The sequence below is a fragment of the Apus apus genome, chromosome 4 (genome assembly GCF_020740795.1).
Source record: "Apus apus isolate bApuApu2 chromosome 4, bApuApu2.pri.cur, whole genome shotgun sequence".
Lineage (NCBI taxonomy): Eukaryota > Metazoa > Chordata > Aves > Apodiformes > Apodidae > Apus > Apus apus.
In genome coordinates this window covers 38,250,269-38,263,210 of record NC_067285.1, presented here as the reverse complement: position 1 = coordinate 38,263,210, position 12,942 = coordinate 38,250,269, and the positions used below count along the sequence as shown (strand labels likewise).

At 45.9% G+C, this 12,942-nt stretch overlaps 2 protein-coding genes across 9 annotated transcripts in view; one reads left to right on the top strand and one right to left on the bottom strand.

Annotated features, from left to right (window-relative positions):
• The window catches only part of GC (GC vitamin D binding protein), a 134,382-nt gene that overhangs the window by 56,260 nt on the left and 65,180 nt on the right, over window positions 1-12,942 (bottom strand). The gene's annotated exons all lie outside the window — the stretch shown is intronic.
• SLC4A4 (solute carrier family 4 member 4) overlaps window positions 1-12,942 on the top strand; it is a 204,985-nt gene that overhangs the window by 136,356 nt on the left and 55,687 nt on the right. For all 8 annotated transcript variants that reach the window (XM_051617728.1, XM_051617731.1, XM_051617729.1 and 5 more), the window contains one exon: window positions 9,862-9,938. In XM_051617728.1, coding sequence (XP_051473688.1) covers window positions 9,862-9,938 — 77 coding nt within the window. The remainder of the gene's footprint in view (window positions 1-9,861; window positions 9,939-12,942) is intronic.

The following is a 12,942-nucleotide window of genomic DNA, read 5'->3' as shown; positions in this document are numbered from 1 at the left end:
CCAGCCCCAAAGCCCTCTCCTGCAGGTAGGCAGGGTGCTGAGGTTATGGTGACATGGAGAGGTTTTTCCAGGCTTGCCCATGGTGTTTGGGCAGTGCTCTGCTTCTTCCCATCTGGTGGTTGAACAGGTAATCAGGCTGAACGTTTCATTCTGAGTACCTGTCTCAAGGATCCTAAGGAGGAGAAATGTGAGGAAACCTTTAGGACTGACTGTGTGGCATTGCTCTGAGTGGTGGCTCCTTCGGACACACCCAGAGGCTAAGTGAAGAGGTTAAAGTTGTCAAACCATTCATCTTCCACCTCTGTATTACATCTATTTTTGCTGCACCATGCGCTTGGAACAGCCGTCTCTTTTTTCAGCAGCTGGTGAATGCTGAATTCTTCCTTTTCACAATTCCTCAAGGTGGCATCAACACCTCAGGGTATTAAAGGCAAATTAAAGCTTAGGAGATCTGAAGGTAAAATGATGCACAGGGCATTAGTGAACTCCACCCTGGATGGTAAGCCCTGGTCTCTTCACAGTTGGAGCTAGACTTCCAGGGCTGGATAAATATAAAATGCTTGGGCTGGATAAATATAAAATTCTTGACGTGGAAGGTGGGTGCTTCCAAAGCGCATTCATCTAAATCCTCATTCCAGTCCCTGCCTATTTTTCACATCCTTTATTCAATCCTAGGTGACTTGGTTTTTCATCCATTCATCCATTTCCTTTTCATGTTTGAAGCGGCTGTGCTGGTCCAGTGTCGGACTGATTCTAAAGAACTTATTTCCTGGCTCTAGTTAGCCTGCTGGCTGCCCTTCAGCCACTGTGTTCATGTTGGTTTGCCTCTGTTTTCCCACCCGGGATATTTATGTCTTGTGAGAATGTAGAATGCATCATATTCCATGACAGTCCAAGTGACTTGAGACTTAAGGAGGGAGAGATTTACATACAAAGGAAAATACTTCATGAATAGCTCTTACTGTTATTTATTATTTAATGAAAAAGTAACTCCAGACTGTATTTCAGTGAGTCATACCACACGCCCCAGAGTTCAGTGAGGGCCTCTCGTGTGCTTCTAAAGTCATCTCTGAGATGATGAGAGATGAAAGTTTAATGAGGCCCACAGGAGCTGTGTCTCAACACAGCTAATCACAATAATGAAAGTGCCAGCAGCCCTGAGTGCTCATGAACTTCCTTCGAGTTTCTTTCCAGGTAGGTGTTTCCTTTCAGTGTCTACCTTTCGTTTCAGTATCAGTGAGACTTTCATCCAATATTGATGCTGGCAGGAGCAGCAGCCCCTCTCTGCATCACTTACTCTGCACACCAGCTTTGCAGGCTGCTGGACTGGGGAAGCTGCTTGGCTGGCAGTTACTGCCCTTGGAGAAAGGGAGAACTTATCTCTAACTCACCCATCAGACTCATCAATATAAATGGCAAAGCTCCCTGAGCATTTAATGGACCCAGGTATTGTTTGTTCATTAAGGGTCATTAATTAAACACTCTCTACTGAAGAAGAACCAGACCCTGCTGTAGGTTATGTGTAAAAATATTACGTTCTGGCTCTCATTGGGCAGTAGCAATTGATTTGCAACCTCTGATTTTAATAGGTACCAAATTTTGTTAAATTACTTGCAAAACCATTTCTTTAGGAAGCACTTTAGCATAATGTCACTAGCATGGATCCTGCTCATGATTTTCCTTATTTTATTTTTGTTCAGGGCAGTTAGGCTTAAAACCCAAATTACATAGTGCCAAATGTCTTCAAGAGTGTTTGTTAGATCTGAAATCTGGAAATGTCTCCTGGGCAATGGTTCTCAAAGATACAGAGGTGCCTGTCTTACTTCAGAGTGCTGAAATAACTAAATCTTAGAGGCTCTAAAATTTTCTGTGCCTTTCCTTGTTTTGTTATAAGCTTGTAGAAACTCCCATTCTGATATTATATGTGATTATAATTGAAACTTCTGAATGTGTCCTAAGATATTCTTTATGTATAAAGCAGGAAAAAAGGTAAATGAGCAGAAGTTGCAAAGATTTTGCCTGTGAAAAGGAGTGTATTTTCACTCCGTTGTGTAGTATTGGGAATTTCTCTATACAGCTCACCTGGGTTGACCATGGCTCCATGGTCCCTGGTAGCAGAGTCATCCTCTACCCCCTCCTTTAATTTCATGGCTCCTTTTGAAGATAAGACTCAACAGCAATCACATTGGCAGGAGCACAGCACTGAGCAGCAAAGGTGTGTGCTGAATGCCTTCAGTTCAGTTCTGTGTCACGCAGCTTCATGTTTTGATCGTACTTGTGGGACGAGGTTTCCTCAGAAATCCTTTTGCTCTTGGGAAAGAAATCAGGCAAAAGATGGTAGTTTCCTGGGTGACATCAGGTGGAGGAGGAGAAATCAAAGCACTCCTTTGCTGTCCCTTCAACAGGAAGAAGATTGTTATCAGAAAGATGAGCAGACAAAGCTGGACCAATTACTCAGTTACTTTTTGAAGACACCACCCTTTATAGATTCTCATACTGCGAGAAGGTTGAGCTGTACAAAGTGTTCACTAAGGACATTGTGATTTTATATTTCATTGGAGCTCCTGCAGGGGTTTTTAACAGTCTTTTTGTGCTCCTTGTTTTGTTGCCTGGCTCTCAGGAGTTCTTTGTGTCCTCACCTGGCACAGGGTGCAGCACTTGACCTGAAGCCCTGTGATCACTAACACAGAGGTTAGTGGTCTTCCCACAGCCCTTGCCAGCTGGCACACATGGACCTGCCACTCTATAAAATGAGAACTGTGGTCACTGTTCTGCAAGTGCCTGGGGACCATCTCATCAGTGGTTACCAGTCCTTTTGGGGTGACATTTGCCACGTGGATTTGACATTTTCATTGAAAAGCTTCCTGTCTGCCAGCATTTTGTGTAATTTTACCCCTGGGAGAGCCTGTTGGGCAAAAGCCTTGAAGAGAAGTGGGTGACTTGTACTAAAACCAAGCTGGCAGAGGCTGTAGACAACTGTGATGTGTTCAGGTGTGAGTGTTCAACAACCATAAATAATGGCACGTTGCCCATCGCCAATGTGGATGGTGTCTGTCCTGCCCAGACACCTCCTGAACATTATTTGCTGACAGTGTAGTTTGGAAACAGTTGAGTTAAAGTAAAACTGACGTTGGCAACATGTTGGCTTATGCTCTGAGAGATGGAGAGCTAGCAACAGGGCAAAACTTTCCTCCTCTAGAATTTTTATCTGAAGTTCAGCTTTATTCAGTGAAGTGTCTTTCATACCAATTACATCCTCAGTCCCTTTAGAGAGTTGAATGATGTTGTCAGTGGAATAATAGCAGCCCAGGAGGTTAAGTCAGAAATGAGATGTTTTCAAGGGATGCTTGGAAAACCCCACTGAAGATTTCGGCTGCTTGCATGGTTTGAAGCATTGCAGACACAGGTGTGTGTTTCCAAGCCCAGATTGGTGTTCCAGGGTACATACATGGTCAGGATCCTCCAAGCTGGCTCCTACAGGGATGTGCCCTGGTTTGTTGTCTGTATGTCTGCCATTCTGAATGATTGCCCTGCAGCTTGGGGCTACTCAGCACAGCACTGCTTTCCTCAGAGCCTTGAAATCTGCTTCTAAGATGCCTGAATTTTAGATACCAGGGACAGAAAGCTGGCTCCAGACCTGCCAACTGAACACTGGAAGGTGAAACTGTGGAGGAGATGTGCTCCAAATGAGTGGGCTTACCCCTCTGCTCACCACAGGATGCAGAAAGGTGCCTTGTGTGTGGAGCACTCTGTCCCCCCACCTGGCTTCCTTCTGTAATTCCTTGAACGTTTTCCTTGCATGTTTTTCTGTTTGTTTTGTTTTTCTTTTCCTTGGACTTTCCAACTTGGCTCTCCTCTTCCTCTCCGCTGCTGCTGCCTCCTGTTTGCACGGCCGAGCTCGCAGCCCCTGCAGCTGCAGAGCTCGGTGCCCTTGCTGGCCCCCGCACACCGGGCCGTGCCCCCGGGTGCAGCGCAGCCCCAGCCCAGGGCGGGGAGAGGCCCGGAGGAGCAAGGGGAGATGCCACCAGCCCGGCTTCTGGCGCTCGCTGCTGCTTTTACAGAGGGAAGAGTGCAGGCGCTTTCCTGCTGGAATGGTTGCTGCTCTGGCTGCCCATGTTCTCTCCACTCACCCTCCCAGCTGCTCTGTTTCACTCTGGTTTGCTTTTGTGTTGCCTCTGGGATGAAGCAGGTAGGTCAGTCCGCCCTCCAGGGGCTGGGCTCCCTCCCAAGCCACCTAGTGATATTTCTTTGAGCTATCGAAAAGTATCCTTTGTCTCTTGAAAGGGCTTCATTATTTTTACCACAAAGGCAGTACTATAAATGCAATAAGCTTCACTCATAGAACTGTAGAACAGGTTGGGTTGGAAAGGGCCTTAAAGACCATCTTGTTCCAACCCCCTGGGACACCTCCCACTAGACCAGGCTGCTCCCAGCCCCATCCAACCTGCCCTTGAACACTTTCAGGGATGGGGCAGCCACAGCTTCTCTGGGCAACCTGGGCCAGTGTCTTGCCCCCCCCTCACAGTGAAGAATTTCTTGGATATTTTAGTTTCCACAGAAATAAGATGCAAAAATAGGCTCCCTTTGTCACACACCAGCTTTATCTCTCAGTGATGAACTGGGCTTTTCTCAGGCCCCTCTTCTCTCTGATTTTCCTTTGTAGACCACTGCTCACCAGAGGCCTTGCTGGTCACAGAGGAGTGTGCAGTTCCCCCAGGGAGGCACAGAGACATTCTGTATAGGCCATAGCAATCTAGAGAACTCTGAATTTCAGCATGCTCCCTGTGAAAGATTACTCCAGAGCCTGTTAGTAGGATGAGATGATACCATGGAGGGGTTTGGGCTGCCTGCCGTAGCTACTTGGACCAGTCCTTGGCTGAGCACAGCCAAGAAGAGGCTCACATCACCTTTGCCAGAGAGACTGTGATGTAAATTGGGCCCACATCAGGAAATTCTCTTTCATTAGCAAACTACATGATGATGAACGTCGTGTGCCCAAGACTTTGGCTGAGGTCTCAGCAGTAGAAACTTCTTACTCTTCTGCTTTGCTCAGGGCTCTGAGAGCATGTAGGCTGAGAGGCTTGTTGCTTCCTTCAGCTCTCATGTTTCCTCTCAATTCGGAGAAGCTGAGGACTCCCAGGTTTTTCAAGTTGGGTTTTTTCTCCCTCTTTCAGCTCTTTCTCAGAAGTGGTATTAGCCAAGAGGCTCAGACTGCCTTGTGTCCATGTCACCTCCACATGATTGAGTCATCTGTGGTGTTGCTCTTATGAGCAGGCTATTTATACAAACATTATAAAATGAGCATTGGAGACGTCCGTCCTGGCTTTGGGCCTGTGAAGTACTGTGTTCCATTCTGGAGCCTGCAACATAAGAAGGATATGGAGCTCCTGGAGAGAGACCAGAGGAGGCCACGAAGATGATGCAAGGGCTGGAGCAGCTCTGCTCTGGAGACAGGCTGAGCGAGTTGGGGTGTTCAGCCTGGATAAGAGAAGGCTCCAGGGAGATCTTAGAGCACCTTCCTGTGCCTGAAGGGGCTCCAGGAAACCTGGGGAGGGACTTGAGACAACGGGGCAGGGAGTGAGAGGACAAGGGGGAATGGATCAAAACTGGAAGAGGGGAGATTTAGGTGAGACATTAGGAAGACATTCTTTAGTGTGAGGGTGGTGAGACACTGGTACAGGTTGCCCAGGGAGGCTGTGGAAGCTCCATCCCTGGAAGTGTTCAAGGCCAGGTTGGATGGGGCTTGGAGGAATCTGGTCTACTGGGAGGTGTCCCTGCCCATGCAAGGGTGTGGATGATCTTTAAGGTCCCTTCCAACTCAAACCATTCTGTGAGTCTATGACAAGGGAGACCATTGGCACTACTGAGCTCGTTGAAGCTAGCTGCAACATTCAGATCACATCTTCTGCTAGCCTACCTACAAGATCCCAATTAGAATGGGATTAAAAATATAAAACATAGCAGTCTCTCCAATGAAAAAAAAAGCTATTTTACAATCCTACTCTTTCCCCAGGTGGTGCTGCATATCTCAAAATAAAGAGATATTTTGCAAAACCAGCCAACTAATACAAATTTATGCTACAACTCTGAAAGACACCGAGGTCAATCCAAGACACACTGCCTCTCTCCCTCCTCTTCCCATGAAAGGATATTTATTTATATAAAGATTTAAGGTCCCTTCCAACGCCAACCATTCTATGATTCTATGAAAGGTGCACAGCCATTAGGAACTTGAGTCAGAAGGGCTTCAGGCTATACAGGTTTGGGCCACATTGTCCACAAAGCCAAATCGCTTTTGTCCAACATTGCACACCTGGCATTTCTAGCAGCATTTTCCTGTTAGTGGCTTTGCTTGGTAGTCAAGACAAAATCAGGGATTTGGGGAAATCTTCGAGATGCAGGCTGGTAAACTGTCATGTTCCTTAGGTCAGCAAAGCTGGTAAAAGGTGCAGCCTGTGGTTTCCAGTCTGTGTTCAGAAGCAGTACTGAGTGGGACTAGTCTGAACTTGAGGACCTTGTAAGGCATCTGCAACAGATGATATGCACAGACATCCAACTTCAGGGGAGAACAGTCATATTATGTGCTTAAGAGGTTTTGCCTGTCAGCATTAGGTGTAAAATTTCCTGCAAGGACGTGGAGATATGAATCATTTTAGCCTGAGAGCGCCCTCTTCAGTTTGGGATTATGAGATGCTTTCTACCTCCAAGAAACATCAAGTGTCTTGTAAAGCTTTGGTGCTCACGTACAGGCTTGCTTTCTTCTGGGGCTCAGGTCCTTCTGCCTGGTAGGAGCTCTGGCACTGGCTGAAACCGTGGTGTTGTCACACAGGGGGATAAATGTTCCTCATCCAAAGTGCTCTAACTGTGACTGAAGGAGTTTCCAAAGAGCCCTTTGCTTAGAGGTTCATGCATCTTATTGTATAGGTTTTTGACCGATGTCCTTCCTGCCTAGGCTCCATGTACTTGTCCTTGTTGAGCCTGGCAGTGGTGAGGCTGCTGCTGCTGGGATGGATTTTGAGTACAGTCAAGGTCATGTTTGCAGGAAAGTGTGGTAGTTCTAAAACTGGAGAAGGCAGGTAAGCATTTTGGTACATGGGTCTGTCCAGGTCTAGAATGCGTATGAGATGCCTTGAGAAGACCTGCTGTGGCTTTGCTGTGGTTCTCTTGGTCGTGTTGGGAGCAAGAGGTGAAGGAGACATTAGCCACTTCATCTAGAAAGAAGGGTAATGCTCTCCTGAGGAACATTCAGCCTTGGACATCTAGTGAAGAAAGCAAACAAATGATGTGATCTGGAAAAATCACAGAGCTGTCAGGGTTGGAAGGGACCTCTAGGAATCATCTAGTCTAACTCCCTGCCAAAGCACATCCCACAGGACAGCATCCAGGCGGGTCTGGAATGGTTCCGGAGAACACCCTCCCTGGGCAGCCTGTCCCAGGGCTCTGTCACCCTCACTGTAAATAAGATTTTCCTCAGATTTAAATGGCACTTCCCATGTTCCAATTTGTGCCCATTGCCCCTCGTTCTGTCCCTGGGAACTACTGAGCAGAGTCTGGCTCCATCCTCCCTGCACCCACCCTGCAGATACTAACAGGCATTGATAAGGTCTCCCCTCAGCCTTCTCCTCTTCAGGCTGTACAGTTCTAGCTCTCTCAGCCTTTCTGCATCAGGGACATGCTCCAGTTCCCCATTTTTGTTGCCCTAAGATTAAAGCTTTGGGCCCAGATTTTATTCTGTTTACCCCAGAACTGGACCTAGAAATTTGGAAGACTACCGAAGCAGAGAATGGTACTTCCAAAGTGCCTTCAGCAGATGCCTTTCACAGCAGCCACCCAGTGCAGCTCTTTGGAATCAAATTCCCTGAAACAGCATTAAAGAACTGTGTATGACAAAATCAGGATTGTTTCCTACCCTTGCTCAACGCTTTTTGGAAGCCGTACTTGCTTCCTTCTCAGCTGGAGTCTCCAGATCCATTTAACTCTTCTGAAGACTTTCTTGTTTTGTTGCTCGCATTTGGTGGCACTCGGTGATGGGCCCTGAGAGAAGCTTTGCTGTGACTCACTGAGCTGCCTGACAGCAATTATCAGTGTCAACAAACTGTATTTGGAAGAAAGTGCTTCCCTGATCCTTTATTTGGCTTTATTGGCTCAAATGTGCAAAGCAGTCATGGGTATCTCTGCGTCAGGCTTCCATCTTCCATTTTAATTTATGGGTACATTATATACTTGTCAAAGCATTCCCAGAATTGGCAGTGTCTGTGCATCCTGTAAAAGATAATTAATTGCACTGTACAAGAAAAAGGAGCCCTGGGTTTCAATAATGGGCTTCAGGATTAAAATAACATGGGTTTATTTTGGAGGGTTTTTTTTGATCCAACTTTGCTTTTTACCTAATAGAAAAGCTAATTCAGTAGTTGTATCACAGAAGGTGTAATGAACACAGTGTTGCCTACACCATGTAAGAGAGACAGCGTACATGAGCAAGTCTGATCTCTTTTTTCCTGTTTTGTTGCTCTCCAACCTACAGATTTATATCAAACATTCAGTCAAAATTTGCAGACATGGCTTACTAATAATTAATTAGGAGAATGGTTTCTCATATCTGTAGCTTAAACCAGTCTTCCAAGTAGCATTTCTTGCTCTCTGAGTAACCGTATGTGTAAAAACTTTGTAGAGATAGGTAGGGTCTTCCATCTGGCTCTCCACTGCAGCAGGAAGAGGAAAAGATGGAGATCCCCTTTTCTAATATCTAATTTAATTGTGCTTGGCTGGTGCTGGGTTGGTGTTCCTGGTTGTAGCAAGAACACCACAGGTATATTGTGATTCCAAGTGGCTCATAAGAAAAATGTTTTCAGTCTAATCTCCACATACATTGAATATGTTGCAAAGAGATCTGGGAGTCCAGATCTTTTTCTTGCCTCTTTTTTTTTCTTACTATGCCAATTTATTGTAGACCTTGTTTGTGCTGGGAGCTGATGGACACTTGAAAACTTGGACTTTGATTTTGGTAGGAATGTCAAACAGTAAGTGTAATCAATATTGGCTTGAAATGCTGAGGCTGAGATGGGAAGTGCCTCAGTACCATTTCTTTTTGAGGATTTTCTGGAGCTTTATTCCGTGTTCTTTAGAACTATTTCCTTCTGTTCTGATGGTCTCTGAGACCACAGGAGTAAGTAGGGTAGGTAAGGTCCATAAGGGAGCAAGCAGCTCCTTACTAGCAGGTGTATGAGGTCTACAGATGAGCAGTTGGTCTTTCAAAAAGAAATGGAAGTGAACTGCTTCAGCTCTTTGTCCCTGAGGGTTTTCTTCATCTCTCTGGGATATCTGGTGTCAGGGGATGGTGGCTTTTCGGCCCATCAACATGCTTAGTTAGTGAGCTTGCTTGAAGAAAGGTAAATTTTTAGTATTGGCTGTTTGGAAGGACCATGAGCTGCACACCCAAGCTGAGGAGGGTAGGTGCCATCTACGTAGCAGAGCTAAGGTTTGCAGGTCAGAGTGACCATGAGGGTCCCATACCTGTTTGAGGACAGGTTTGTCTCTGGGTCCTGGGTGACCCAGCAGCAGCACTCTCAGCAGCCTGTTGCTGCTTTGCTTTCTCTCCCACAGGCAGGAATTAAGGAAAGTCCTGAAACTCTTTTGCTGTCCTAAGAGTCAGGGTGACACTGTGGGTCAGAAATGACAAAGTGTTAGCATCTTAACATCGCATGTGCCACGTAGAGTGACAGAAAGCAGCCTGTTAGGGTCCTGAATTCCCCACATCATCCTCCCCTGTGTGAGGAAAGGTGTTGCTGTAGCCTGAGCCTCTGTGTTCTTATGACTAGATTAAAACTTGTGCTTTAATTGGTGTCAACATTGTCCTTCCAGGCAGCCCAGCCATGACTCACAGAAACCTGACTTCCACCAGTCTGAATGACATCTCTGACAAGCCTGAGAAAGATCAGGTAAGCTTCAAATTCACCCCTTGCTTGGCAATGTGTATGGTTAGGAGCCTGGTGTTGGGGAAGGAGGCTCCCTGCCATGAAACTGAAGCAGAAGAAGAAGGTGAACAAGGTGAGTAGAGTATTTCCAAGACCTGTGACTGGATCCTCCACTTTTTAAGCACAAGCCCTTGAAAAGAGCAGGCTAAACTCTTGCTGGGTCAGAAGCAGGAGGCACCATGTGCATGGCATCTTGCTAATACCCACAAGAAGGAGGGAGAATATCCAAATCTTGATATATTTTGGATCCTCTTGCTGCTAAGAAGAGAGTCTTCAGGGGTTACAGCAAGGGTCTGTGCAGCATCTAAGGTCCTGCAGCAGGCCAGGGCATCTGTTCGTGAGAGTTGTGGGGTAGATGTGGAGCATTCAGGAGAAAGTGTCCCTGCTACAGCTGCTGGTGGAATAGAAGATTCTACCTCATTCTGTGCAGCCTTGCTAGCAGGTAACCATGGAAGAGCAGCTTCAAAAGATAAGTATTAAATTTAAAATTGGCCTTTAATGCCAAATCTCCATGAGTTCGATCAGTTTCTTAGACTAGGGTTCATGGTCCATCGTATGGGCTGGCTTTGTGTCCTTGTCCTTTCTGAGAGTTGAGCAGTCTGCAACGTAAGAGTGAGTTTAGTTCAGCTCTTAGAAAACTGGTGTCTGAATAAGGTCCCTGTGCACATTTCAAAAAACCTTTGTCTTGGTTCCAAAAGTGGGTTATTCTCAAAGCTTGACTGTTTCTTCCTTTCATGCCTTTCAGCCTTCTCTAGTCCCATGATTATTCTGAATGCAAATGAGAGTTACTTTGGAAAAAGATTTGAGTAAGGCAGAAGAGCTGGCCAGCTGAAAATTGCCCTTGTCCTTCACATGATGGCTGGTTGTTATCTTCTTTGAGGGCAACTCTGCCTTAAAGGGACACAGCAACATAATCAATGTAGAAAAGTGAGTTCAGAATAATTAAATATTAAAAAGAAATATAATCAATCTTTATATAAATAAATACCCTTTCATGGGAAGAGGAGGGAGAGAGGCAGTGTGTCTCGGATTGACCTCGGTGTCTTTCAGAGTTGTAGCATAAATTTGTATTAGTTGGCTGGTTTTGCAAAATATCTCTTTATTTTGAGATATGCAGCACCACCTGGGGAAAGAGTAGGATTGTAAAATAGCTTTTTTTTTTCATTGGAGAGACTGCAATGTTTTATATTTTTAATCCTATTCTAATTGGGATCTTGTAGGTAGGCTAGCAGAAGATGTGATCTGAATGTTGCAGCTAGCTTCAACGAGCTCAGTAGTGCCAATGGTCTCCCTTGTCATAGACTCACAGAATGGTTTGAGTTGGAAGGGACCTTAAAGATCATCCACACCCTTGCATGGGCAGGGACACCTCCCAGTAGACCAGATTCCTCCAAGCCCCATCCAACCTGGCCTTGAACACTTCCAGGGATGGAGCTTCCACAGCCTCCCTGGGCAACCTGTACCAGTGTCTCACCACCCTCACACTAAAGAATGTCTTCCTAATGTCTCACCTAAATCTCCCCTCTTCCAGTTTTGATCCATTCCCCCTTGTCCTCTCACTCCCTGCCCCGTTGTCTCAAGTCCCTCCCCAGGTTTCCTGGAGCCCCTTCAGGCACAGGAAGGTACTCTAAGATCTCCCTGGAGCCTTCTCTTATCCAGGCTGAACACTCCCGAAGTTCTCCAAAATGCATCACTTCCAATGTAGATCATGCCTGACTGTTTGTAGTGAAAACTGATACTTGAACTAATTCCAAAAAGCTGCTTCTTAATTAGCCTGTGTCCTGCTGATGAACTTCACATAGCAGAACCCTTGTACTGGATGCCTGTCCAAGCTGTCCTGGGAAATTACCTTAGATCTCAGGTTTTGGTACTGGTGGAGTGAAACTCTTGTCTTGAGAAAGTTTGTGAAGTTGTGACAAAACCTGGTAATGTTGTTGAGCAGGGCTGAGTGCTGAGGTTAAGGTACAATATTTACAGTGGTCCCAAGACACACAGACAAGAATACAGCCAGTGGAAATAACAGAGATGTGGTTTTATGGAAGTCATAGTCACTTGGGTTTACCTGTAGTGAGCGTTGGGAGGTTGGTTCCTGTACCCATATGGAAGGGGTGGGTTTGTGCTTAGTTAGGATTTTCTTTGATCTTGCTTTTGTTGTGTTTTTCTCATACTCTTTGCTCTTTATAGAGTGGAGAGTGGGGGAACTAGAACATGTTCATTGGCTTTGTTATTTTATTCGCAATAGTTGAGACTGGGTGGAATAATTTTGCCATCAGAGTAAGCCCAACTGAAATTACAGATTGATGTGGAAATCTGAAAGTAATAAAGTCCTGGGTTACTTGTCAGGTTAGGATGCCTGCGAAACTATAAATGTCATGTTACTCTTTTTCCTCTTTAGTTGATGGAATGCAAAAGATTGTAAAGCTGGAGCTGCCAGAGGAAGGACCAGAATGTGGAGTTTGCAGATCTTTAACTGCAGGTTACTCATTGCACCAATCCTGTCAATAGTATTGATTTTGTTCCCGTGTGCCTGTGGCAGACAAAACTCCCTGCCCACCTGCCTTGGTAGCTCTGGGTAGGCTGGTTGTCACCTCTGGTGGTCTCTGGAAAGGGAAATAAATGCAGGAGTGATTGATTGGTGATTTTCATAGTGCCAGATTGGTTACAGCCAGTGGCAATACAACATTGAACAGGCTGCAGGGAGCACTGGTGGGCAGCAGCAAGGCAGGTTTGCTGGGTCACGTCCTCTTGCGCTGGTAATTCAGGGCATTGGGATCTGGGGACAGCATCAAAATGTTACAAAACTTTTTGCCTGTCAGGTTCCCAGCTGAGCTCTGGGATAAAAAGCCATGGCAGGATATTTAATGATGTCTACATGAGGAAGAAAGCTTTTATTCCCATTCTTGCTGCTGCGCTTGATACACATGCTGCCTTGCAGGTGGTGGAACAGCTGAGGAACAAAAAGAGGAGC